Below are 26,236 nucleotides of genomic sequence, written 5' to 3'. Positions count from 1 at the left end.
ATACAAAGTTAAAAACATATGAAAATTATGGTGGCATATTTCTGCCACCAGATAACCTGATAACTAACTAGTTAATTAAGAGGTTAAATTATGGTGGCATATTTCTGCCACCAGATAACCTGATAACTATATAACTAGTTAATTAAGAGGTTAACTTGTTACGTAACTAGTTAACCTGATAACTTACTGGTTAATTAAGAGGTTAACTAGTTACGTAACTAGTTAACCTGATACTAGTCTAACTAGTTAATTAAGAGGTTAACTAGTTACGTAACTAGTTAACCTGATAACCAACTAGTTAGTTATATGGTTATCTGGTGGCAGAAATATGCCACCATAGAAAATGGTCCATTACTGCTAATGATACTAAAGTTCAATTTAATATTGATTACTCGATTATATGATTAATAAAATCTAAAAATCAAGTAGACCCTCAAACGACCAATCAAATTTAGACAGCTATTCGGCTCCATTGTTGACAGTTTCACCGGCAAACTGAAGTTCATTCTTTCTCGAATTCCTCGAGATAGGAAGAAAAGAATATATTTAGCAATGGCTTCTGCAACTTTGTTTTTATTGGTTGCATTACCACTCTTAGTTTTAGCAGCTGACGAAAAGCCAAAAGGCCCAAAAGTAACAGATAAGGTAAAATTCAGTTACTCCACCCACTTTATTTTACACGTGTCACTGAGTGTAAAAACAAGTTTTGAAGTTCTTTTCAAGTAATTGCATGTATGAGTTTGATGACTTTTGATTAGAATTATCAAAGATTTGGTTCAAACTTTGCTTGCAACTGAGCTACGTGTTTAATTTCCCCCCTTACTAGATTCTGCCCTGACTGAAGGCTGACATTTCCTCCCTGACCGCCCCCATTTTGTGAGATATATTCTCCCCCTATTGTGTGGAGAACTCTCTGCACATGTGCAGACTATAAGAATCACTGGCTGCCACTACTGATCATTATATCTAGCTGTAATGTAACTGTTCACCAGTGTTCACAGCGGTACGGAGGCTCTGTCGTTTAGATTTGTTCTTATATTTACAACTTTATTTATAACAACAAAGAATACTAGCCATTCATAAATTGAGAGCAGGAATGATATGATATTTCAAGCACAAGTTCTAAGTCAGAAAATTTCGATAAACTTTGTTAAAATTTTTGAAATACTTCGGTTGTATGTAGATTTAAGTAAATGCTTTAATGTGGAAAAAAAAAAGGAACATATGTTAGAAACTTGCGCAAATCTTGCAGCTTTCATTTTGCAGGAAACATGTATAGCTGTTGGGCTAAGTAATGTTTTGCACAACTTTAGCATTCGTTATATTATTTATTGATAATAGCTTTCAACTTTATTTATAATACTTGCCTTTTTTTCAGGTGTTTTTCGACATTGAGATTGGTGGCAAACCCCAAGGAAGAATTGTTATAGGATTGTTTGGGAAAACTGTGCCCAAAACAGTGAAAAACTTTAGAACTCTTGCAGAAGGAAAAGATGTTAGTATGAATGTAACTTTCTTAAAAAAAATTTAAAGTGATTTTAATCCTCTTGATCTTCTGCTGTGGGTTTGGATATAGTCCAGGACTACAGGAGTTTGAATTCTCTCACTTGAGAAGCCATGTAGCTAACTCAGTGTTGCATCTAGAATTTCAAAATTATGGGGGATTGTCCCCCACTCAACTAAAAAATGTGGGGGATTTGAAAGAAAATGCGGGGGACATGCATTTACCTAACAATATGACATACGGAAAAGAATTCATTTATCTTAGGCATTTTTAACAGCTATTGTACGCTAAACAACGGCAATAAAAAAATAAAATATTGAAAAATACTACAATACACACGCGAGATGACCAAGTCGGCTGCTGCACACGATTAAGTACGTATTTTAGTCATAACCGCGAGTGAAAAGAAACATGGCTGAAGCGTTCAACCAGCTCGATCAAGATACAATGAAGATAAGAAAGATCGTCAGATGCGCGACTTGGCGCGCATTGACTTCATTAAAATGCGCGATCTGCAAATAGTATGCGCAAATCACGCGGCCTAGCAGGGTTCTCTGGGACGCTTATTTCGGCGTCCCGGTACGCATGTTTATTACAGCTGGACGCAAATATTTCAGAGCAAGGATTCCACGTACGCTTAATTTTGCCTGGGGACGCATAAACATTACAGATTATTTACAACCACAAATACACAAATGCGTCAGCGCGTGTCAGTGTATAGGTAGGCGGTCCTATGCACATCGACCCGTGAAGCAATTAGCCAATCAGCGATAACGCTTCCGATTATTATCACGCAATAGTGATCAGACTAATGTATACACGCACTGTACAGTACATGTAATTACCAGATATAACACGAGGTGATAATTTTATATCTTTGATCAACAGTTGATTGGAAATTAGCAAATTTTACCGACAAAAGGATAAAATTATTGACTATCTACGCCAAAAGTTCTCGAATTACAAATGAGTGTAATTTTGAATGATTGTCAAATATTTTTGGCATTTTCTAGGCACAATTTTGCTTTAGTTTCATTCTTGCAAAAACTTTCTATAAGAGTATCAAGAATTTAAGATATTGTGCCGAAATGCCAGGACAACAAACCAGTATACACATACGCTTTTCTTTAATATTAAGATTCTATCCGAAAATTGATCCCGAACATCGGCGATTTCACGTTCGCCAGAAACCCTAAAATTTTGCAAATACTCTCGGTTTCCAAGCCAAACATGCGAATGAATTGTTCCTTTATTATTTAATCAACATTAAATCTTTAAATATCGATCTTCAATTTGGCCCCTTTTGAAGATATTTGCTAAAATAATTGTCGATCGGATGAATCTCTTACACACTGTGTGAAGCTGTACACGATTTTCTTATTCATTCCGCTAAACGCTTCCTATATACATTTACCTTTTTTTTTACAAATATAAACTTTTTGTCTTTATAGTGGACTTACTTAACCAGAATAACATTTGATTTGGTATAAAAGTGAAAAAAAAAACAATTTCCATGTGTTGATGCATTATAATGAAATAGTTTCATAATATTAACAACAAAACAATAATTATACTATGTAGTTCAGAGTTTCTTTTGAATAACTATAAACTTTGGAAGTCTCTTGAAGATTTAAATTATCAGCAATGCTATTGTGAGCATTGAATGAGTAATCTGTACACATATTAATTGCGACATGCTTTTGGACTCCAACTTTTTTCAGGGTTGGGAGTCCATGGACTCCATGTTTTAAAGTCCTAGTGAAAACCCTGCCTAGATGCAACACTGCTAACTATATTACAGTAGTGTGGCAGGAGAACTTTGTAAATGAACTTATGTTCTTTAAATTTTTGCTAGATTTCGGCAAGACTTTTAACTGTTTTATAAATTTATTATGGAGGTTGATAAACATTGTGAAATAGTTATGTATTAATTGGTTCAAGAGTGGTTTCTAACAGTAAAATCAAAATCATTAAACACTTAGGTCTTTTGCAGTAGAGATAAATTTTTAGAAAAAATGTAATTTTTAGCAGGAGGGAATATAAATAGAAAGTGTTAAGACAAGCAATCTTCTGTCAAATATGTACAACCTCTGCAAAGAGGGCCCTCTGTAGAGTGTTTACCTCTTTACAACAACCTCTTTACAACAACTGCACCTTAGTGCAGTAACAGAGTAAGTTCCTCTATATTTAATGGGAGTTAATCAGTTATTGCACTAAGGTGACAGACTATCATATCTTCTGAAAGTTAAATTCACCTTGAATTTTACCTGTTTATAGTATCACCTTGTAGTAACAACCACAGTGTTTGGTTTCCTGTAGCTGTTGCACTGCAGAGGCATTAATTTCAGAAATAGGAGCATGTACAATGTAGATAAAGAGGACAGAAAATACCAAACAAAAGAAGAAATAATATCCCCGAAACACTTTGAATTATTTTTATATTAATTTATTAAATGTGATTTTTATGTTTTTTGAAATTCAGGAGTCATTAACTTACAGAGGGAGCAAATTTCATCGTGTGATTAAAGATTTTATGATCCAAGGTGGTGACTTTACAAGAGGGGATGGAACTGGAGGTAAGGAAATATTTACCTATTTTTACATCATTTAAATAAATAGTGCATAGCTCATAAGGTCTAGAGAACTCTGGACAGGAAGTTCGTTTTGGTTGATATACAAGTTTTTTTTAATGATAATTTGTCTCAAAGCTATCATTTCTACTTTTCCTGTTTCAAAATGATGGACAAGTTTGAAATAACTTGCAGAAAAAATTAATATGCATCGCCCAGTAAGTTCAATATGGATAGCATCAGATTTGTAACTATGTGACCCTGGTTGATCCCTAGACCTAGGGGCATGGCAAAATGTCTCCATGACAGTTTTTTCTCTGGATATTTGAGTCAAATGGTCATTTTCATCTTTGAGTCAGGTGGAATTAATAGTTGGAATAAATTGGTAATCCAGGAATGTCACTAAGCAGGGCTGCCGATTTTCCGCGGATTTCCTGAGCTCCTGGGTCATTTTTGAGATCAATGTAAATTTGACAAAGACAATAAATTCATTCGTCATATTTTATACAGTACCCAAAAACCGGCACGCTTCAGCTTTTATCGTTACGCTAGCCGCCTATGGTAGGTCTGTAAACACTTTTCTCATTGGTCAAATCGAGTCTTTTCCGGCATTCTATTTTAGAATAACCAATCAAATTACAGTTTACATTGTCGCTCTTGTCTGTTGTCAAAATGTCGGATATTTGTTTTGAGGGCTGATGAAAACCTGAAGTACAACTAAAGTGTCTCTGAATGGCTTTAAAGGCAACCAAGGAAGTCAAATTTAGAGTCCAGGAAATTGATTTTAGGGCATACCAAATCATCAGAATCCAGGACCTTCCGGGGGCTTCGCCCTTGACCCCCCATGTATTTTCCTCTGATTTTGCATTTTGCTGTTGGCAGCCCTGCACTTAGGTGGACAGACCACCATGATATGGCATATGATATAAAGAAATGTGTTAACCAGATAAGCAAACAAACACATGCAGAAAATTTTGTACTTGACTTACAGGGGATATTACTTGGTCTTTGCAGTCTTGTGTCAGTTAAATGTGTGTAGTAAACTTTGGATAAATTACAATAAATTTGTAACCATTTTATAAAAGATGTCATTACAATATATTAACAACTAGATGTATTAGTGTGAATAAAACCAACAAACTACTACCAACCTATGGTCAAAGACCTATAAGCAGAACTGCATGACTTGTGAACTTGTGTATTAAATTTTATAGGTAGAAGTATTTATGGTGAGAAATTTGCTGATGAGAACTTTAAACTGAAGCATTATGGCGCCGGATGGATGAGCATGGCTAATGCTGGAAAAGACACAAATGGATCACAGTTTTTTATCACAACAAAGAAAACAGAGTGGCTAGATGGCCGTCATGTTGTATTTGGAAAAATTCTTGAAGGAATGGTTAGTTCTCTTCATTTTTATATGCCTGAAAGAATTTCAGACATATTATGTTATACCCCCTGGCGTCCGTCTGTCTGTCTGTCCGTCCGTTAGCAATTTGGTTTCCGGAGCATAACTTAAGTTCCATTTGGCCCACAATATTCAAACTTCATAGGATGATTGTCCATATTGGGTAGAAGACCCCTATTGATTTTGGGGTCATAAGGTCAAAGGTCAAGGTCACTATGACCTTAAAACTGAAAACAGTTTCCGGAGCATAACTTAAGTTCCATTTGGCCTACAGTGTTCAAACTTCATAGGATGATTGTCCATATTGGATAAAAGATCCCTATTGATTTTGGGGTCACAAGGTCAAAGGTCATGGTCACTATTACTTAGAAATTGAAAACAGTTTCTTGAGCATAACTTAAGTTCCATTTAGCCCACAATATTCAAACTTCATTGGATGATTGTCCATATTGGGTAGATTTTGCAGACACAAGGTCAAGGTCAATATTACCTTAAAACTGAAAACAGTTTTCGGAATATAACTTAAGTATCATTTGGCCTACTGTGTTTAAACTTCATAGTATGATATGCTTCATCTTTACTAAAAAAAAATCACTCTCGGGCATATAATGCTCCGTCTAGCGGTGCTCTTGTTTTACATATGATTTTTGTATTTTAATCTCGGAACAAAAAAAAAATATCAGATTGTCAGATCAAATGTTTGAATATTTCCTTCATAAATATATATTATTCTAACACAACCCCGAATTTTTTCCTATTGAACAAAGAAGAACCAAAAGTGTGTGGTATTATGCAATAAAATCACTTTGGAGGTTCTATATTTAGACATCTGACATATAAATCATTATACACATGTGGCATAACCACTAAAAAATGTGACATGCTGAAATAATAACGGATCAAATCAGGTGCAATTTAGCTTCATATCAGGTATGGCAACATTTACTTATTAATGTCATGTTAGAATTGAAATAATATATCCAAATTGGTGATTTTATCACTTGATTAAATCACTGTCGTGCAGATGGGCATCATTATATCACTCAAGCTATGCTCTCGTAATGTAATTCCTCACATCCGAACTCCAAACAGTGATTTTAATGAGCGGTAAAGTAACAGTTTGGGATATATTATTTCTTAAATATACTATTACACACTTTAAGAGTCATAATGACTCATTGTTCCCTTGGCATAAATATACTTTTTAAAGTTTCTAAAATGAATAATTTTAATGAATAATTGACACTGTTTCAAACATACAGTTACAATCATTCCAGTGAAGTTTTTTTTACTTACAAAATAATTTGATAGCTTAATGGTAGGTTTAAGTTAATTTGAAAAAATGACAAATTATTATTTACCTTCTTGTCTCTATTAGTAAGTTGAATCCCAGTTATCTTTATATGTGAATGGGATACCCACAAATCTTTTAAAATCAAATAAGGGATAAGCATAATAAATGTACTCAAATGCACTAAAAATTGATTTTGTTTGATTGTTTTTGTTGGATTAAGAATCACACCGATACAGTTAAGGTCATATGATTTATTCATAGGTCTAATAATTATGTTACGGCGTTAAATATAACCAAACCAACCAATTGATAAAATTGAATTCATTTATAACCTTTTAAACATCTTCATTTTTCAATTTTCAGAGTGTAGTGCGAAAGATTGAAGGCACTTCAACCGGAGCTCAGGATAAACCGAAGAAAGATGTTGTTATTGCCGATTGCGGTGTTATAGAAGTCGAAGAACCATTTGCTGTGAAAAAGGCGCCTTCAGAAGAATAATTCATCGATCTTTATTTAATCTGTATCTTCTGTTAATACTTTATATTTATGTGCTATTACGTTAAAAATATTTTTCTCCAGGGGTCAGCTGCTAGTATTTTTTAAGAACTTTTTTTAGGAAGCATTTCTGTTGATTTTGATTATTGATAAAAAAGGGATTTTTACTGTTTGATTGTTCCTTAAACTAGTATTAAAATATTACTGGTATATTTATTTTCTAAAAAAAAAAAGATTTCTGTCTAATTATTTTTGTAGTATTCTGTGAAATATTATTATGAAATTGCACTGCCTCTTCATTTAAGAAGAACAACTATATATAGCTAGAGATATACAACAAAGTATTGTGTAATTTTCTTAACGATTTCTTATATACATTATATACAGGATTTTTTTATAGCAGTGATATTTTTTTTCGGATATAGGTTAGCATTTTTATTTCATAATGATATTAGAATGTAGCTCTATTGGCCATAGGTATTACCGCATTTCATAGTGCTTTTTTATACAGATTTATCATTTGCGTTCTTTTTTTTTATTTTATTTGAAGGTGTATAGTTATGTGCTGCTTAATTAAGATGAATTACTTATAAAATTATTTGCGATTTGTAAAACGCAACATTTTACATTTTATAAGATGAAGAAATCATATAGGTTTTGCTATAAAGATAATAAAGTTATTAGGTATAGGTATATTTTTGGAAGCTTCTTTTTCTTATTTACCTTTTTAGCTCGACTATTCGAAGAATATGAGAGCTATTGTAGTCGCCCCGGCGTCGGCGTCGGCGTCAGCGTCCGCGTCGGCGTCTGCGTTGGTTAAAGTTTTTTGTAAAGTCAAATATCTCAATTATTACTTGAGATATTCAATTGAAACTTACAATACTTATTTATAGTAACAAGGTACATCAGATTGACAAGTTTGATAACTCTGCCTACAATATTGACAGAATTATGCCCCTTTTTAACTTAGAAATTTTGGTTAAAGTTTTTTGTAAAGTCAAATATCTCAATTATTGCTTGAGATATTCAATTGAAACTTACAATACTTATTTATAGTAACAAGGTACATCAGATTGACAAGTTTGATAACTCTGCCTACAATATTGACAGAATTATGCCCCTTTTTAACTTAGAAATTTTGGTTAAAGTTTTTTGTAAAGTCAAATATCTCAATTATTGCTTGAGATATTCAATTGACACTTACAATACTTATTTATAGTAACAAGGTACATCAGATAGACAAGTTGGATAACTCTGCCTACAATATTGACAGAATTATGCCCCTTTTTAACTTAGAAATTTTGGTTAAAGTTTTTTGTAAAGTCAAATATCTCAATTATTGCTTGAGATATTCAATTTAAACTTACAATACTTATTTAAAGTAACAAGGTACATCAGATTGACAAGTGGGATAACTCTGCCTACAATATTGACAGAATTATGCTCCTTTGGAACTTTTTTGTTAAAGTTTTTTTGTAAAGTCAAATATCTCAATTATTGCTTGAGATATTCAATTGAAATTTAAAATACTTTTTTGTTGTAACAATGTACATCAGTGTGCAAAAATTGCATAACTCTGCCTACAATATTTGCAGAATTATTTGCCCCTTTGAAACTTAGTAATTTTGGTTAAAGGTTAAAGGTATTCAAAGATATTTACTTGAAACTTTACACATGCACTTAGGGTCATAATTGGAGGGTCATAATTGTATGTCACTGACCAAGTTCCATAACTCTATCTTGCATTAAGGCTGATTCATATCCCCTTTTCTACTTAGTCTCTTGGTTAATGTTTACATGCAAGTTTTACATATCTCAATAACTATTAAAGATATTTATTTAAAACTTCACATATGCATTTAGGGTTATAATTGTAGGTCACTGACAAAGATCCATAATTCTATCTTGCATTTAGGCTGATTTTTCTCCCCTTTTTCAACTTAGAAATTCATGGTAAAGTTTTGTTTGTAAGCTGTTATCTCAATAACTACTGAAGGGTTTGTCACTTTGTGCCTTTTTTGGGACAATTTTATGCATTCATAATAATAAAGCAGTGATTTCTTGATAAAACATCTTAATAACAAGCCTTTGTACCTTGTCTGTCAAATTTATTTTTCATAGGTAATTAGTATTATTATATTCAATATTGTTTAATCATATTTTATTGCTATATACATGTATATACAATACAGATACAAATTTCATATGTATTTTAAACAGCAAAAGCAAACGGGTTGGGCCCAAGTTCTTACAACATTAGCGGTCGGCCCTCCCCGGTTTATTGTCTACCCATGTTTCCAGAATATTTTTTTTTATAGTATCAGCTTTTATACTGAAATCTAAAACCTACATGAAATAATTCCGTTTGCTTTTGCTGTTTAAAATACATATGAAATTTGTATCTGTATTGTATATACATGTATATAGCAATAAAATATGATTAAACAATATTGAATATAATAATACTAATTACCTATGAAAAATAAATTTGACAGACAAGGTACAAAGGCTTGTTATTAAGATGTTTTATCAAGAAATCACTGCTTTATTATTATGAATGCATATAATTATCAATAAAACACCCTTGTGACATTACCTTCCGAATAGTCAAGCCAATACTGTATAATTAGACTCTCTCTAAGGCCTATAACATAAATTTATAAAAAAAAATTAGCCCTTTTGTGAACTTAAAAAATTTAACATTATCAAGGCTCTTTTACTATCAAGCACTTAGAATAGTCGAGCGTGCTGTCCTTCCGACAGCTCTTGTTAATGACTAAAATTTCTTTCTTTTATAACTTAACATTTGGTATTTGATGATTGTGTATTGTTAATGATTGAAATCGTGTAACTCATTGTGTGCTAGGATATTGTGTTTCTAAGATTGTTATTCACGTATATTGTTGGTCTGTTGAGCAAATGATAAAATTGTTATGTTGAACGTTTTTATGGGGACTAAAAACTTACAGAATGCATATACATGTGTTTGTCTCGAATAAGTGTTTATAAAAATAGTATCACATTGTAACAGCAGTAATAGTTTCAAAACTGTATAATTTTTGTATTGTAGACAGTTCAATCTTAACATTTTTAATCGAGAAAAGGGGTCAATGTTATGAAAAATATTTTTATTTTTTTCTAAATTATCTTTATTCGTTCTTGAAATGGGAATTCAGTTTTGTTAATAAAAACAACTAATACATTAAAATATGGAATTTACAGAATATATTGTACTCTTTTGATAGTGTTGAACTTTTAGTCAAAGCAGATTCCATGCTTTAGAAATAAAGGTGAAATAATTGTACAAGGAAACATAACAAACATTGTGCCTCAAGCCTGCATAATAAAACAGAAATTGTCAAAAATATTTCACCATGTACATCTCATTTGAATATGTAAATGTGTTCGGAATTATGATTGAACATTTATCTGGTGTTTAAAAACATTTTTACAGTATATAAGTAAATATACCAGTGGTAAGCCGGTTGTAAGGAATATATCAAGGACATTTCCGGTACAAGCCGGTTTAAAGAAGATGCAGATGAATCGGGGCTCATCAACATTTTGTGATGACCATCTCTCTATGCACTGTATGTATGCGTGTATGTATTTAAAGCATCATATACTCACACAATTTCGGAAATAAACATTTATTTTGTCTATGTCTGAAGTGTTGTTTGTGTTCTTCTATAATGATATTTTCAGTCGATTTTAGGAAGATATTCTCAGTCATTTTGAATAATGAAAAAAACTCTGCAAATGTGAATTTTTCTATCTAAGCATGGTACATGGGCTACAAAATCAATAGTCCAAATTGCCAAGGTTGTCCCACAGCCAGACAAATGGAAAATTTCAAGAATTTACTATATAAATATCATCAGACAAGTTAAGAAATGATGTAAATAAAAATGGACAAGTGCAGTCAGTTTTTGCCGGCCCTGGTACAAACAAACTTGATCATGAAAGCTTCATGGTGCACTACTGTTCACAATAATTATCAATGCATACTAACTGTTATTGATATATTTACCAATTTGTAACTGTAAACTTTATACCAAGATGGGAAAAACTAAAATTTTCTGAGTTCCGGGTGTATTTCTTCTATTCTTGCATATCAGAAAAGTGGTTTGCTCTAGAGACGATGCCCACAACATCCATCCATTTTATCATCATTATTTGAAGCTGTAACACTTACCAAAATTTTCATTAAATACTTCCAATAACCAATTACAAGAATAACAGGACATTCATTGACCTTTTAATACAATACATATTTCAAACTTCAATGTTTGTACTAACTTGCAGGCACTCATGTCATACTTGGTCATAGGAAACTACCCGCCTATATGACTGAAATACTGTTGGGGGGGGGGCGTAAAATGAAACAAACAAATGAACGAAACGCTTGAAACAAGAGCCACTGCCAAATTCTACTTTTTCTTACTTCTCAAGTCAAACACTGGAAGAATGTAGAAACGAATACTCAAAGATCAAAATATAATTCAAATTTCATATTTTACCGTGATGATCAAGGTTATTCAAAGGTCAAGGTCACAATTGAATGAATCAGGTTTTGTCATGTGTCTATTTATTTAAAAAAATAAGTTATGAAAATTAAAGCAAAATTCAATAATTTAACCTGGGTAAAGGTCATACTAAACTAATTTTATTTAACATGATGGTCATGACAATTTAAGCAAATTTCAATAGTTTGACCTTAATGGTCGAGGTAAACTAAAGTTCAAGGTCATATTTTTTATTATCCAATCAATTTAATAGTTTTGTAGTAAGAGTTCTTTTGTCCAAATATTAATCAATCTTTAGTGTTCAAAGTGTTGTTTGTCCAAGTATGAAGACAATCCATTGCGAAATAAAAAAATTCTGACCAATGTTAAAGTTTTCAGACGCCAATGACAGCATGACTGTAGCAATAGCTCTCTTCTTTTTTTTTTTTTGGAAAAAGCCGAGCTAAAAATGAAAGCAACAACAAAATTAGATACTAGAAAAATATACTTTATATTTAACTGTTGATAAAGTAACAGAAATACAAATGTATATATAAAACTACTTGTATAAAAATAAAATTCATCCGGATCTAAAAAATACAATATCAAAAAAATAGTACATAATAAATAATTATACATGTATGAGCATTGACGCATAAGTAATGTCACTGGGGTTGTAAAATCAATAATTCTGCAATACAAAACAAATTCATAATTATACCTGAATGTATTTGCAGTAGTTGCTGAAATTTACAAAAATGAAAATGGGTATAAAAATTTGAGCCTTTGCATTAAAGGACTCGACTGATGTTTTTTGACATGATGGAAATAATTTTTCAAGATTTATGTTCTATTTGATGTAATTCTAGACCGATAACTTGTGTGCAAAGTTTCAGATCATTCTCTTATTTTCTTTTTCCAGAATGATTATTCTAATTGTGAAAAATTATCCTAAAATTAAACGCTTTACACTCGAATCCAGCTAAACTATCACAAAAATACAATTTTTATTCAGAGTGTTTCTTAAATAACTTTTGCATAGCGTTCTGTTAAAGTGCCCATATTGACCTATGCAAGACATTCAAATTATATATTTTTAGGCATTTGGATGTCAATGGAGTTCCTTTAACATAATAAGCTTGCTGACTGATAAACCCAACTTTTGTTTTACAGCTATACTAATAATACACTGCTCATCATGATTCCCAGCTGCCGGGAAAATTGCTGGCAACTTGACAAACATTTTTACTAAACCATGATAAATTTAAATGCTTTATAGCTCCATGCCTCCAGATTAGCTAAAATATTGTAAGAAAATAAAACTTGAGTAAAAAGTACTGAGATTTTAAGAAAAGTAAAAAGATTCAAGATAAAAGTACTAATTATTCTATTTTATAAGCGATTTATGACCAATTTGGTCCATATTTCTACTGTGTTACTAACGCAGTAAGGGCTATTTTTGCATATTTTGACCTCTTTTTAATAATTTATATGGGTTGTTTATGCTGTTTGCAATGAAAAAATTTTTTTCTTTGTTCACTTCACAATATTTTACTTTTTTAATACATTTTCAAAATTTTAATGAAAATAAACACAAATCTGGAGGCGTGCTGCTTTATCATTACTCATAAGTGGGTTTACCACTGTAAATACCAATTGCTACCGGCTACTTGGAGCACACTGACACTATGCTTACAGATAATTCTCCTGATGAACATTATTTAGTTATCTGAATACAACTCCCCAGACAAAATTTTAAACCAGTTTGCACTAGGGACACCAACAAGAGCTGTCACAGGAGACAGCCAAGCTCGACTAATAAAATACTGGACGCAGTAAGGACAAAACTATGAAATAAAAACCAATTATGTATAATTATGTATTAAGTTATAGTAACAAAATATCATTTGTTAACATAAATTCCAAGATCAAGGGGAATAATTCTAGAAAAAGTCATGCTAGAGTTATGAACCTTTCACACAACATGTGTGTAATGATAAGAAATATATATTTGAAGTTTGAAGACGATACCTTAAAAAGTAAAGAAGTTATAATATTTCTTAAAGAAAATCCTAAGTTCAAAGAAAGATAAATCTGTAAATATTGCTTCAAGAGTTTCGAACATTGTCACATAAAATGTAATTGATGATAAGGAATAAGTATTTGAAGTTTAAGGTAGATACCTTTAAAACTAAAAAAGTTAAAGTAAAAAATAACATTTTTCTAGTAGAAAAATCTAAGTTTATGGGGAGATAATTCTTGCAATATTAGTGCTAGAGTTATGAACCTTGCCACATAAGATGTGGATGATGATAAGTTACATATATTTGAAGTATGAAGTTGATCCCTTTAGAAATAAATAAGTAACAGTAAAAAAAAGTATTTTTTAAGGAAAATTCTAAGTTCAAGGGGAGATAAATCTGAAAATATTGGTGCTAGAGTTATGAACCTTGTCACATAAGATGGGGATGATGATAAGGTACATATATTTGAAGTATGAGGTTGATCCCTTAAGAAATAAAGAAGTAACAGTAAAAAATAGTATTTTTTGAGGAAAATTCTAAGTTCAAGGGGAGATAAATCTGAAAATATTTGTGCTAGAGTTATGAACCTTGTCACATAAGATGGGGATGATGATAAGGTACATATATTTGAAGTATGAGGTTGATCCCTTAAGAAATAAAGAAGTAACAGTAAAAAATAGTATTTTTTGAGGAAAATTCTAAGTTCAAGGGGAGATAAATCTGAAAATATTTGTGCTAGAGTTATGAACCTTGTCACATAAGATGTGGTTGATGATAAGGAACATATATTTGAAGTTTGAAGTTGATACTTTAGGGAAATGACAAAGTTATAGTGAAAATTATTTTACTGCACCAAAACTTTAATCTGAAATCTGGACGCCGACGCCGGGGCGAGTAGGACAGCTCTCCATATACTTCGTATAGTCGAGCTAAAAATGGAAGTTAAATTAACAAATTTTAAAAATAAAATCCTATATACTGTAACCTATTTGAGGTATGTGTATATCAAATGATTTCATTTTACCTGAAACTGTTATTCTGGTTGTCAATTAATAAAAATTTAAGATTTAAATTCATTTTATATGAATCCATTGCAAGATACTTACCTGACAAGACTTACTTCATACTAAACAAAAACCGTAATAAATGCTATGTAATACATAAAAGAGTTTTATATTTTGATTATACTACTTCAATTTCTTTTGAGATCTTGTTACACGCCTTGTAGGTGTTTCATCTTCATTCTTCTCCGGTGTTCTCTGGATGTATATTATCTCCCTTTGAATACTCTCTACTTTCTGGAAAGTTCTTCCCTCCCCTTGAAAACTCTTCAATTTTGGAGATACACATGGTGATACACAGTCATTGAAGAAATCTCTAATCTCAGATTTATGGCAGTACCAGGCAAAAAGATGTGGAACAATCACTAAGCTAAGATTTACAGTCCAAAATATACAACGAGCTTCGACAGTGTCCGGTACCTGGAACTCGGGCTTGGTTCTCCATTTTAGAGACGACCATATGTAGACAAACTGTGCCTGCATAGAAGCGCCAGCGTGTATAAGGGACCAGTCCTTTACCCAGAGTTCACCAGGGTAGATCAGCGAGCAAAAGAAGGCCACATACACTGGAGTGAAGTAGTAGAAATAGCATAAAGCCTGAAAAGAAAATGACAAATTTATAATGCTAAAATTCTATCTTAACATGATAAATCTGAATGTCTATAAAGATATTTTAGCTTTTTTAAAGTAATTTTCCATCAGTAATTTTAGGGGACAGATGTGAACTTGGTCAGCCAACAATATAGAGCCTATTCATACAGCATAGATGCGAAGATTGGTCTGGCACTATACTGGTGGCAAATGCTTCGAGCAAGGTCAGATTTATAAGAAAAAGAGCTGGTTGAATCGGGTGATGCTCCCTGAATAGGTTTTGGACACAGAAAAGTATACTTCTTGAAGTGTCAGAGTTATGTCCCCCACAAAGCTAAAGTGTAAAAATGAACATAGGGCAATAACTCCCAAAACTAGCACTGAACTTTAACACAATGAGATCTATCTACCTACAATGTTTCATGTTGATAGTCATGTCCTGGACAAGAAGAGCGGACGAACATGCTCAAAGTTTGGTACTTATGTGGCTACTCTTTTGTTCTATTGTTTTTATAGCCACGTAAGAGAAAAAGTAGCCACATAAGAGCTGACTGAATGAATAACATCAAAGAAAATTTACTGTTACCTATTGATCCCATAGCCACCTAAGTATCTATATGTTTGTACGGACAGACAGACAGACAGACAAAGCGGCAACTATATGCTCACCCTTCGGGGAGCATAAAAATTATGCATATTCTTGCATGACAGGCAAACATGGCCATCTGCCACAAAGTTGTACTAAAAGCAAGAACCAAGAGGTTAGATTGACATAAGGCACAACTATCCTCAGTGCTTGACAATAAAATAAGAGATACAGTATGTAGGAAACGGAAACAGAATAATAATTCAAGAAAATGACATGTTATGGCTATTGGGTCTTGGTTATTGGCCTAAAATTAAAACATTTTTGGGATCATTGGAGTAGATAGCTGCATGTAAAAACTTAAGGTCTTAAATCTAGTGTTACAGTAAGCCCATACTGAAAAAAATTCAGAAGGAATGTGTCACAAAACGGACCTTATTTCCCATATATATAGAGTAACTATGTGTAAAGGGAGGCATTTCGAATGCCAAAACATATTTATTCCCAACCGAGAAGGATAAAATTCCCAATTCTCATTTCTCCACATTTATGTTGTGCTTGATTTAAAAAAAAAAAAAACTATTTATGGTCAAAAGGGGATACCTTTAAATCATTTATACAAGAAAATATTTATAGAGATTATTCATATGTGATCGGTAGTTCCTTTTTATTTTAGTTTCGTTTTAATTCCCAATTTTGACTATTTAAGATGCTCTTTTCCTGAATTCATTTGGCATTTATAGCAATCCAAAAATGTTAAAAAATATGCCATGGGTGTAGTTAGACAGATTTATTAACATGTCTTACCTGTGTACGACCATACTGTGTTGGGTCGTTGAGGTATGGCTCTATTTCTTTTAAATAATACTGAGTTATCTTTTCCTTGCAACCCATGCAGCACTGAAAATGAAAATGTAATTGATTGATTGATTTTCTTAAGACCGGGCAGTCAAGGATAACCTATGAAAGTGCGAGCACTTATTTCCAGTAGGGTCCTCACCTCAACAGACACTAGAGACCGCTATGAGATACAAGGGAGTCAGGGAACCAATCCCTTGCTCTTATTGAATAGACCCCTTGGTTCTTTTACAGCCCAGTGTACAGCACTGACACATGCGAGGATTACCTGGGTTTCTAACTAGTAAGCCTTTAGGTAGGTGGGAAACACTGAAAGTGTTTCTGAAAAATCCCAAGGGTGTTACCCAGGATTGAACCTGGAACCTCAGGAGTGACAGTCAGTGGTTGAACCAACTGAGCTATAGCACCTCCTTGTATAGATGCTTTTCCCATAGCATGTGCATGTATAATATCTGCCGTGACAGCCATTTTCATGGTCATTGGTCATTCCAAATTATCTTGATGCCTAAAGCTGCAAGCCTCCAGATGAGCAAAAAAAAATTTCAAGGAAAATCAACTTTGAGAAAAATGTACATAGATTCTAAGAAAAGTAAAAATAATTCACAATTTAAGTAATGATTTACATGCTATTTCATATAGCGTAACTAACATAGTAAGGCAATTTTGCATATTTTGACCTTTATTAGGTTATTTACATGGATTGAAAGTGCAGCTTGCAATGTGTAAATTACTTTCTTTGTTCACTAGACAATATTTTACTTTTTAATATATATTTTAAAATTTTCGTGAAAATTAGCAAAAGGCTATACGCTAGTAGTAAATAAATAACATGGAATAAAAATAATCTGAAATGGCACCCCGGTTCCCTTTTACTTACTATGAATCTAAATGAAGCCATAACAATTGCTGCCAGGAACCACACAGCAAACAACCTCTCTGCAACTTTCTCCCACGTTTTCTTCTCTGTGGGATACTGTAAATAATCACACACTATTTCATAGCTTAAAACGACAACAAATACATAGTCAGAAAAAGGCAGAAAAACTGCAAAATCACCATTTGATGATTCATTTTTTAATTACACTTAGTGTTTACTAAGAAACACTTAAAAGGTTTTAGGACACTGAATAGTAAGTAACTTCATACAATAATTTATGGTTCCTATCTTAAGTAAGTCCAACTGTAATGCTTTCCCGCCAAGAAATTCTTACATCGGCCAATATCATAGCAAATCGGTTATTTCCAGAATCTTGGGTATCAGAATATTTACAATCACTCATTATTTGTGAGTATGTACTACATTTAGGTTATAAGTGGTTTAGATTTATTGAATACCGAAAATTATACCTACAAGCTGTGTAGTTTAAAGGGATTCTGCTGAAAACATTTTACACCTTTTTTTTTTTTACATTTTTTTGAAGGTAGGGTCATGTGGATAAAGTCAACTTGAACAGTAATTCTGTGAATTTCAAAATTCACAGGTGGAGAGGGGCCTTGTGTATAATTTCAATTGCCAACAGGCACTTTACATGTGAAAAAGACTCTGTGAGCAGATTCTATCTCCATAATAACACCAGGATGTCATATTCAGTAATATTTCACCTTATTATATAACAGAGGCCTATAAAAGGTGTCATCGCGAGTGAAATTTTCTTTAAAATTATGCAGTTTTTCGAAAAATCTGAACTTACACCAGCTTTTTTTTTATTTTCCCAAATTAGCAATTTCAACGAATAACTCTTCTCATAATCAAGAGGCTAAAGCCTCTTCCCAATTAAGTGAGAAAAACAACTGATACTCACAATCCTCCATCTATTTTTCATTCCCATTCGAAGACATCTTACACCAGCATATATTGGGTAAAAAACATACGGGACATTTAGAAAATAAGACCATTTCAAACCCTTGTTACCTGAAATAGAGAGATTTATATGATATCAATTAAAATTATAGTGTATTTTTACCTTTTTAACACTGGGTTTTACATCACACCGACACAGTATACGTCACATTCCAGCTTTACAGGTGAAGGAAGACCTCGGGTGCACTTCCATGCAATATTTCAGACACAAACAGGCACCTGAGTAGAACCACCGACATGCTCAACTATTCTCAGTGCTTGATAGTTAAACTACAGCCCAGAAATGTTCAAACAAAACAGGGGCCATAATTCTGTCAAAATCCATGTCAAGAGTAATGGGCATTAGACAGTGGCTCCCTATTATGTTCTAAAATAACTGTGTGAAGTTTAAACCCACTTCCTTCAGTAGTTTTGGAGATACCAACTTGCATAAAAAAACTTAACCAAAGTGTGATGTTGATGCTAAAACTAACACCTGGGTGAGTACAATAGCTCTCCCTAATCTTCAAATAGTCAAGCTAAAAAATCTTTAAACTTGCAGAATAACTTATTTCCACAGATAATAAGTCTGATGTTAAACAAGCAGATTAAACTCTGTATTTACTCACCAATGACATTTCCAGGCATGAATACTATCATACTGTGTGTTATGGATCCAACCCAATACAAACAAAGAAGTCGGTAATCTCTCCTACAAGGATAAGTAAAATATGTTGTGATAATAACATATAGCTTTTGTATACATGTAATATATTCCATAGACATCATTGAAATATGTAGTGTGTTAGTTTTCACTACGGATCACGGCACTAAGCCACATTGAATTTACCAGAGCACAGTTCAGCCACTGCATAGTTTCTGCTGGGCAGGCTGTCAAGCACTTTACAAGTACTAGTTGCCAGAGCACAGGATTTCCTAATCATTCACAATGAAAGTGACCTGTACATCCATGAATCAAAACCAGATTGCCTTTACTTATTGAGCTAACCAGAATGCGCCTATGAAATATGTATTGAAAATAACATAGAAACTGTTAAAATCGGTAGTAAAAATAACATATATGTAATGTATTTATAAGCTCCAAGATATATCATTTAATTGCAGGGTTTTTTTTTTGCTATATAACTGTAGCCGTTTAACGGCTACTTCCCCAGCTGAAAAAAAATTCCCCTTGAGCTAAAAAATTCCCCTTGGTCTGAAATAAAATCAACTATTATGGCTTGCTTGTTTAAAAAATCACATTTTTGTTCAAAAAGTTCAAACTTTTATAGCCCTACAGTGTTTGATATTACCGATTGAAAAGTAAAAAGTCCAATGGCAATGCCGACGATCGGCAACCCTCTCCATTACGCTGATCATATCCCTAAAAATTCTGTCCTTGTGAAAATTCTCCTCAAAATATGCAGACATTTGTAAAAATATGTTATATTATTTATTCTTACAGATTTCAATCATAGTCTGAAGGAACATGGAGTTATATTAATACCAAAAATCGGCAAAATATTCTATTATCACATATTTTCGCGACCTACTTCCTGTTTGATTTTCGGCTTGAATTTGGAGAGGAATGTGTTAGTTTAAGTAAATAAATTACAAAACATAAAACAGTCAATTGATTTTTGTGCATCATGTGTCAAAATGTCCTTTGGGAATCATCATCTAATTAATTTAGCACTTAATGCAGTTTTTACATAGAAAAATCAAAGCAACCATTCTGAAATAAATAGGGGAGGTGTGTGAGGAGGTTACAACAATGTTGAAGCTTGGCAACATCACAAATGATATTGACTAAAGTGATTCCAACTAAAAAAAAGTGTTTTTGTATGTTTAAGGAATTCAAGGCCAAAGATCTGAACTTTTTTCATTGTTTATGACTCACCTGACTTTTAGGGCATGTGTTTATTGTTAATTTTAAAGTTATTAACTCATTTTTTAATGTAATAGATTTTCCCCAAAATGTCATTTTATCGCGCATTTTTTCCCCAACTGAAAGGCCAGGCCGTTTCCCCAAAATTGAAAAAAAAGCCCTGAATTGTATCATAGTTTGGGGACCTATCTGTTGAAAATGTGTCAGAGTTAAATTGTATACATATACATGCACAGTGAGTTAACTGGAGTGCAGGTATTAGTTACCTGAACTCCAGAGCATGCTCATAAATTGGCTTTTTTTTTACTGGAGTTTACTTATTGTGACGGCAGAGAAAGGGAAAGCGACAGAACTATCATATTCAAGTGCTCGTTCATTGGTTACTTTTTTCTAGGGTTTTATTATAATGACAACAGGGAACAAGTTTTTATGTTTGACTATGATACAAAAGAGAAAGAACATCAAAACACTTGGCAATCTGATTGATACTCGGGGGCTATGCCCCCTTGTACAAATCAGATAGCCTCGTGTTTTGATGCTCTTTCTATTACATGTATAATCAATAATAAATTTCCATACTTACCCACTCACTAGCAGGTATATCAGTCCGAGATACATTGAAAAATGTCCGGTTCCATCCCACCAGTTGATAGAAGTACCGTAAGAACTGCGTAGATATGGCTCACCTTCCCTAAGATAAAATTCCATAAATCCTTTCACAAACCCATCAAGTTCAAGCCCAATAAATAGATCAACAACAGCAGTAAACGAAAAAATACACCACACTGAAAATAGAGTGATAAAATATTGTACAAATACACATAAAAACTAATTATAAAATAAGTAAAAAAAACATTATTTATTAAAAGAATTTCAAACAAATTTACATTACAAATGTATATAAAACTGTCACAAAAAACATAATTTAATTTGTTCAAGGGACGTTGGTGGCCAAGAGGTAAAGGTTGCTAACTTCAAACATCTTGCCCCTCATTGCTGTGGGTTGAATCCTGCTAAGGACTTTGAATTATTAAATGTGAGGAAGCTATCCTGCTAGCTTACAAATGACACTGATTCTAGATCTACTCAGGCATCAGCTTGTGCTTGAAATACAAATTAATGCATGGAGGGGCATTAGATGTCTTCCTTCATCAGTAAAGTTGTGTCACAGTTCAGGTCTGTTCACTATGTAAGGGGAGAAGATGTATAAGCGGCTCAGCTGGATAGCTCAGTCTGTAGAGCTGTGGAATGGTATTCTGAGGGTCCGGGTTCGAGTCCTGGTCTGGCTGCACATTTTTCTCACCCTGTGACATTTGGCACCCAACAGGGCACCGTGACTGGATATAGCTCAGAGTTTAATTAGCATTGCTCTGTAACCCCGAGTAATTCAGGGACGAATCTCAATATAGCAGGGGAGTCAGTATGTCATGGTTCAGAACTCTTCACTATTTAGGGGTCCCCCAGGTTCAAGTCCCAGTCAGGCTCCACATTTTTCTCACCCTATCATGTCAGTTTTAACGTCCAAGAGGTGAAGCATTCCTGAAATTTCACACAATCCCCTGGCCCCTAAATGAGGTTGGATATACCCGTGTAACACAAAAGCCTGTAAAGTACCTGCTGCATACAAAACATCTATACTATAGTGTAGGCTATGCAAGGTCTGGTAGAGATATTTCAACGGAAAAGAGTCAACTCGGCCCTATACCAACTCGGCACGGGTCAACTCGGTACGGGTCAACTCGGCCCACTTTACAAAATATATATAACGTATTTACTTTGCTTTGCGTGTTGTTAAGGTAAATGAATAATAAGAATATCATATTATTATATAATTATACATTGTACTTCTGCCGAAATAAAGTATATTTAGAAAACAAAGTTATTTATTTGTCTTGCAGATTCAGGGCTTTTTTTCCTTCTGTAACAGGGGCCGATATAAGGCCCCTTCACAATTCAAAATTGCACTTTTTTTCACAAGAGTGGCAGAAAAAATTCACAATTTCAAAAGAAATTTCACAAAATATTGGGAATTTTTCTTTGAAATACATTGTTAAAAAAAACTTGTTTACTTTATATCATGAGCTTCTAATTGATTGCAGGTGGTCACTAATCAATTTTGAATTCATGAATGTCAATGAGTTAATCATAATTATCACCTAATTAATCGATATCCTTAACATACATATTGATTGATAATAACAGCCCATGACAATAGGAGTCCTTTAATGTCTTTTACCGATTTTTAAGAGTGGGCCGAGTTGACCCGTGCCGAGTTGGAATAGGGCCGAGCTGACTCGGGGGCCGAGTACGTTTTAATTAGGGCCGAGCTGACCCGGATTCTATTTCAACATCATTGCAAAAAAAATTATTCTTTAACAAATTAGCCAGGGATCTATTTCAAACTATTTACCATAATAAAGAGTTTCGTTTTTTCCCTCATGTTGTTGGACGAAAAGTGTGCTCAGTAGTCCAAACAATGGAAGAACAATAACTCCTGCCAAAAATACCCACTTCGAGCTTTCCATTAACACCAGTTTATCCAGAGTGTAAATTAGCGGTGCTGCCAAAAAAGAAGCAATAAAAACAAAAAACACAATTGTTGAAGGTTTATACATGATTGTTTACTTTTTATTAGCGTAAACAATTTAAGAAAATAAATAAATAAAAAGATAGCGTCAGTGGAAACCGACTGTGCAAGTTATAGGCATGCTTGGTTAAAAAGTATGCAGTTCGCGTAGAATAAAGTTCGCGTAGAATAAATTCTGAAATTGAAAATTATGCTGTTCGCGTAGAATAAATTCTGAAATAGATTGATCTCTGAAATAAATAATGCTTTTTGGAACTTACAATATTGATAAATCTTAATTTGAGCATCATATTTGTTTCTATAAAATCATAAAAAATGTGTTACAGGATCTTTAATTGATTTCTCACAGTGATGATCTGTAGCAAAGTTTAAAACTTTTGGTTATTTTTTTCATATGCAAGATATATAAATACGTTTGTTTTGGTATTTTATTACTTTTCAAATACGTTTAATATTAAATATTTGAAGAAGCACTCTACCGAGTAGATCTACATAGCTGTTGCTAGCTGTGAAATGTGCAGATGCAGTTTTTATGAACAAAGAACTATTAGTCTGTATTTTTTATGTCTTTATCGTAAATGTACCAACATTTCGTCAGCATGATAGCTTACATATCTGTATGTAAAGTAAACAAGAGGGCCATGATGTCACTGAATCGCTCAGGAAAAGTCATAGTTTTTATATTTTACAATGTTAAAGTCAGCAAAGTGGACACACTACCCAAGCTGCATAATTTAAAAAATATTCATTGAAGATTTTAAAGACATTTTCACCATACAAGTCTATGTAAACTAAGTGACCCCAGTGTATGACCATTTTTGACCCAATGGCATGACTTGTATCACTTTTTACAGAATGATGTTTTAGGTGTCGTTGTGTTGGCAGGCCTACTTTTCACTCCGGATTATGACAGTAAGCAACATTGAATTTACTACTAGAGCACAATTATACATGAACATCAATATACATGTGAAAGTTGTCCGATAAAATAGCCTGATTCATGAGAAAATCGTGTCCAGTGAGTGACACGGACTGCTCGAGCAAAACGTGTATAGACGCACGCTTTTCACGAGAAAATTATGTGCACGGAGTGCACGAAAAAATCGTGTGAAATGAAATGTAAATTGATTTGACGAAAAAAAAAACGTGCCGGTAATAATTTGTTTGATATATCGGTCAGAGTACATGTATATTTTTGACAGTGCAACGTTGGACATTTATCCAGTAATTCGCAATTTTATCTTTCGAGTCATATTTCATGCAGTTTATATTATTCAAATATGATATATATTTGTATATGTGGTATATAAATGTATAGTACTTCGCTCTATAAACCTTATGACAATTTAAACTAGAATGTAATTATTCCCATATGCCTCACGTGTGCATGACGATGCTATGTGGATCTTTCATTGTTATTTTCGAATGTTTTGTTGATTTTCATGTTCTGCTTTTTTCGTTTAAAAATTGTTTCAACTAATAAATATTTAAATTATATACTTATTTATAAATGAAATATTGATGAAATAAAAGGCGTATTTTAACTGACCGTATTTTCCCTGTAAAAAATATATTTTTCACTGCAGTGATTATATTTTCCGTATTTTTACTGGTTTCTTGACAGACTACTTAATTAAAGAGGAAGTATTTCGAATCGGCAGGTCAAAAAAAGAGAGAAAAAAGTATATTATAAACAGAAAATTCAAGGTTTTTTTTCACCCAAAAATAAATAATATTTGTAAAAAAAACTTGAATATCCTCTGTATCTCAATTTCCATATAGAGGATATTGATAAATATAGTATTTTTGAAGAAAAAAACAATAACAACAACATCTTCATATTTTTCACGATGATTTTCATGATGCACATCCATAAATTTTGTTTTTATTTTTAGAAAATGATAAAATATGTTATGAAACTGGTTGAATTATTCTTGTCTGTGATATAAAATTATGCGAATAGATGATGTACTCGTTTTCAAACCATAGCAAGGGAGGTAACTATATATCACTTCGCCCGCTGTTATAGTGATGCATTACTTCCCTTAGCCTATGCGTCAATCATAGTAATAATATGTTGCAAAGGAAACCGTGCACTTCGTTAAATACAAACACGAGCAAAATAGTAGAAAATATGGAATCAAAATTTGCAAAAATTGATCATGCAATGGTTTAGTTTCTTTTGAAATTTGATAAATTATTATTTAAGAAATTTATGGAAATTTGGTTTGGAAGGGTTTGGAAGGGTGAAGAGTAAACATTAGAGAATTGTGATTTTCTAACGCTATTTTGTCTTGTTATATGAAATCTAACCAGTATCTTGTGCGTGTAATGTACAGAACAAAACATACATGTATATGGGTTCTGACGTAACGCCATATGGACATATGGTCATAAGTTTGAAGGATTTTCCATTCAAAATTTTAAGTATCCAAAGGCAAAAACGCATTTTACAAAGGCTCAATACTGCAACTTTAGTTAGTTGTGGTTCCACGTATCAAAAGTACTGACAATAATCAAATTTCCATTAATATAAACCATCCTGTATTAAATACAGCTCTGCAAATTTTGATAACAAATGTGCTAATATTTTGCTTGAATATATACAAGATGTCCCTGAATCCAAGAGCACACTTTCTTTTGTAACATAGTACATTACAATATGCCATCATTTTCATGCAAATTTTCATGATTTTTTTAAAAATGTATTAAATAGTAAAATATTGTCTAGTGAACAAAGAAAGTGATTTACACATTGTAAACGGCACTTAAAACCTACTAAAATTACCCTTTAAAGGGTTAGAATAAGCAAAACCAAAAATAGCCCTTACTGTGTTAGTCACGCAGTAAAATAATTCTGGTGATAAAAACTGCAAGTCCAGTCATTAATTGCATATAACATGTAAATTATTCATTGAATTTTGAATATTTTTTACCTTTCTTAAAATTTAAATACATTTTTCTCAAGGTAGATTTTCTTGAAATATTATGGCTTATCTTGAGGCATGTATCTTTAAATTTCTAC

General features: G+C 32.8%; 2 protein-coding genes across 2 annotated transcripts; one reads left to right on the top strand and one right to left on the bottom strand.

The window, feature by feature from the left end:
* The first annotated feature begins 437 nt into the window (after nucleotides 1–437).
* On the top strand, nucleotides 438–7,485 carry LOC132720009 (peptidyl-prolyl cis-trans isomerase B-like). The gene is made up of 5 exons (XM_060703987.1): nucleotides 438–645; nucleotides 1,379–1,495; nucleotides 3,987–4,080; nucleotides 5,289–5,473; nucleotides 7,140–7,485. Exons 1-5 carry the CDS (start codon nucleotides 553–555, stop codon nucleotides 7,272–7,274), a joined length of 624 nt encoding a protein of 207 aa, XP_060559970.1. The 5' UTR covers nucleotides 438–552; the 3' UTR covers nucleotides 7,275–7,485.
* A 4,935-nt stretch (nucleotides 7,486–12,420) lies between these two features.
* On the bottom strand, nucleotides 12,421–23,357 carry LOC132719998 (transmembrane 6 superfamily member 1-like). Its single transcript, XM_060703976.1, has 7 exons — nucleotides 23,035–23,357; nucleotides 21,208–21,409; nucleotides 19,366–19,448; nucleotides 18,699–18,808; nucleotides 17,774–17,869; nucleotides 16,846–16,938; nucleotides 12,421–15,458 (listed from the first exon to the last, which is right to left on the bottom strand). The coding sequence occupies exons 1-7, from the start codon at nucleotides 23,237–23,239 to the stop codon at nucleotides 14,988–14,990; spliced, it is 1,260 nt and encodes a 419-aa protein (XP_060559959.1). The 5' UTR covers nucleotides 23,240–23,357; the 3' UTR covers nucleotides 12,421–14,987.
* Between the last annotated feature and the right edge of the window lie 2,879 nt (nucleotides 23,358–26,236).

The sequence above is a fragment of the Ruditapes philippinarum genome, unplaced genomic scaffold (genome assembly GCF_026571515.1).
Source record: "Ruditapes philippinarum isolate M1 unplaced genomic scaffold, ASM2657151v2 ctg5939_1_1_1_1, whole genome shotgun sequence".
NCBI lineage: Eukaryota > Metazoa > Mollusca > Bivalvia > Venerida > Veneridae > Ruditapes > Ruditapes philippinarum.
Note: the sequence above shows the minus strand (reverse complement) of the source record. Positions and strands in the feature narration are given on the sequence as shown.

What these genes read in the sequence shown, in the direction of transcription:
- LOC132720009 (XM_060703987.1), top strand. Translation starts at nt 553, where the DNA reads ATGGCTTCTGCAACTTTGTTTTTATTGGTTGCATTACCACTCTTAGTT. An exon ending in GCCCAAAAGTAACAGATAAG is followed by an intron (nt 646 to 1,378) that starts GTAAAATTCAGT and finishes CCTTTTTTTCAG; the next exon opens with GTGTTTTTCGACATTGAGAT. An exon ending in AAGAGGGGATGGAACTGGAG is followed by an intron (nt 4,081 to 5,288) that starts GTAAGGAAATAT and finishes TAAATTTTATAG; the next exon opens with GTAGAAGTATTTATGGTGAG.
- LOC132719998 (XM_060703976.1), bottom strand. Translation starts at nt 23,239, where the DNA reads ATGTATAAACCTTCAACAATTGTGTTTTTTGTTTTTATTGCTTCTTTT. An exon ending in TGAAAAATAGATGGAGGATT is followed by an intron (nt 17,870 to 18,698) that starts GTGAGTATCAGT and finishes GATTATTTACAG; the next exon opens with TATCCCACAGAGAAGAAAAC. An exon ending in CACAGTATGGTCGTACACAG is followed by an intron (nt 15,459 to 16,845) that starts GTAAGACATGTT and finishes TTTTCTTTTCAG; the next exon opens with GCTTTATGCTATTTCTACTA.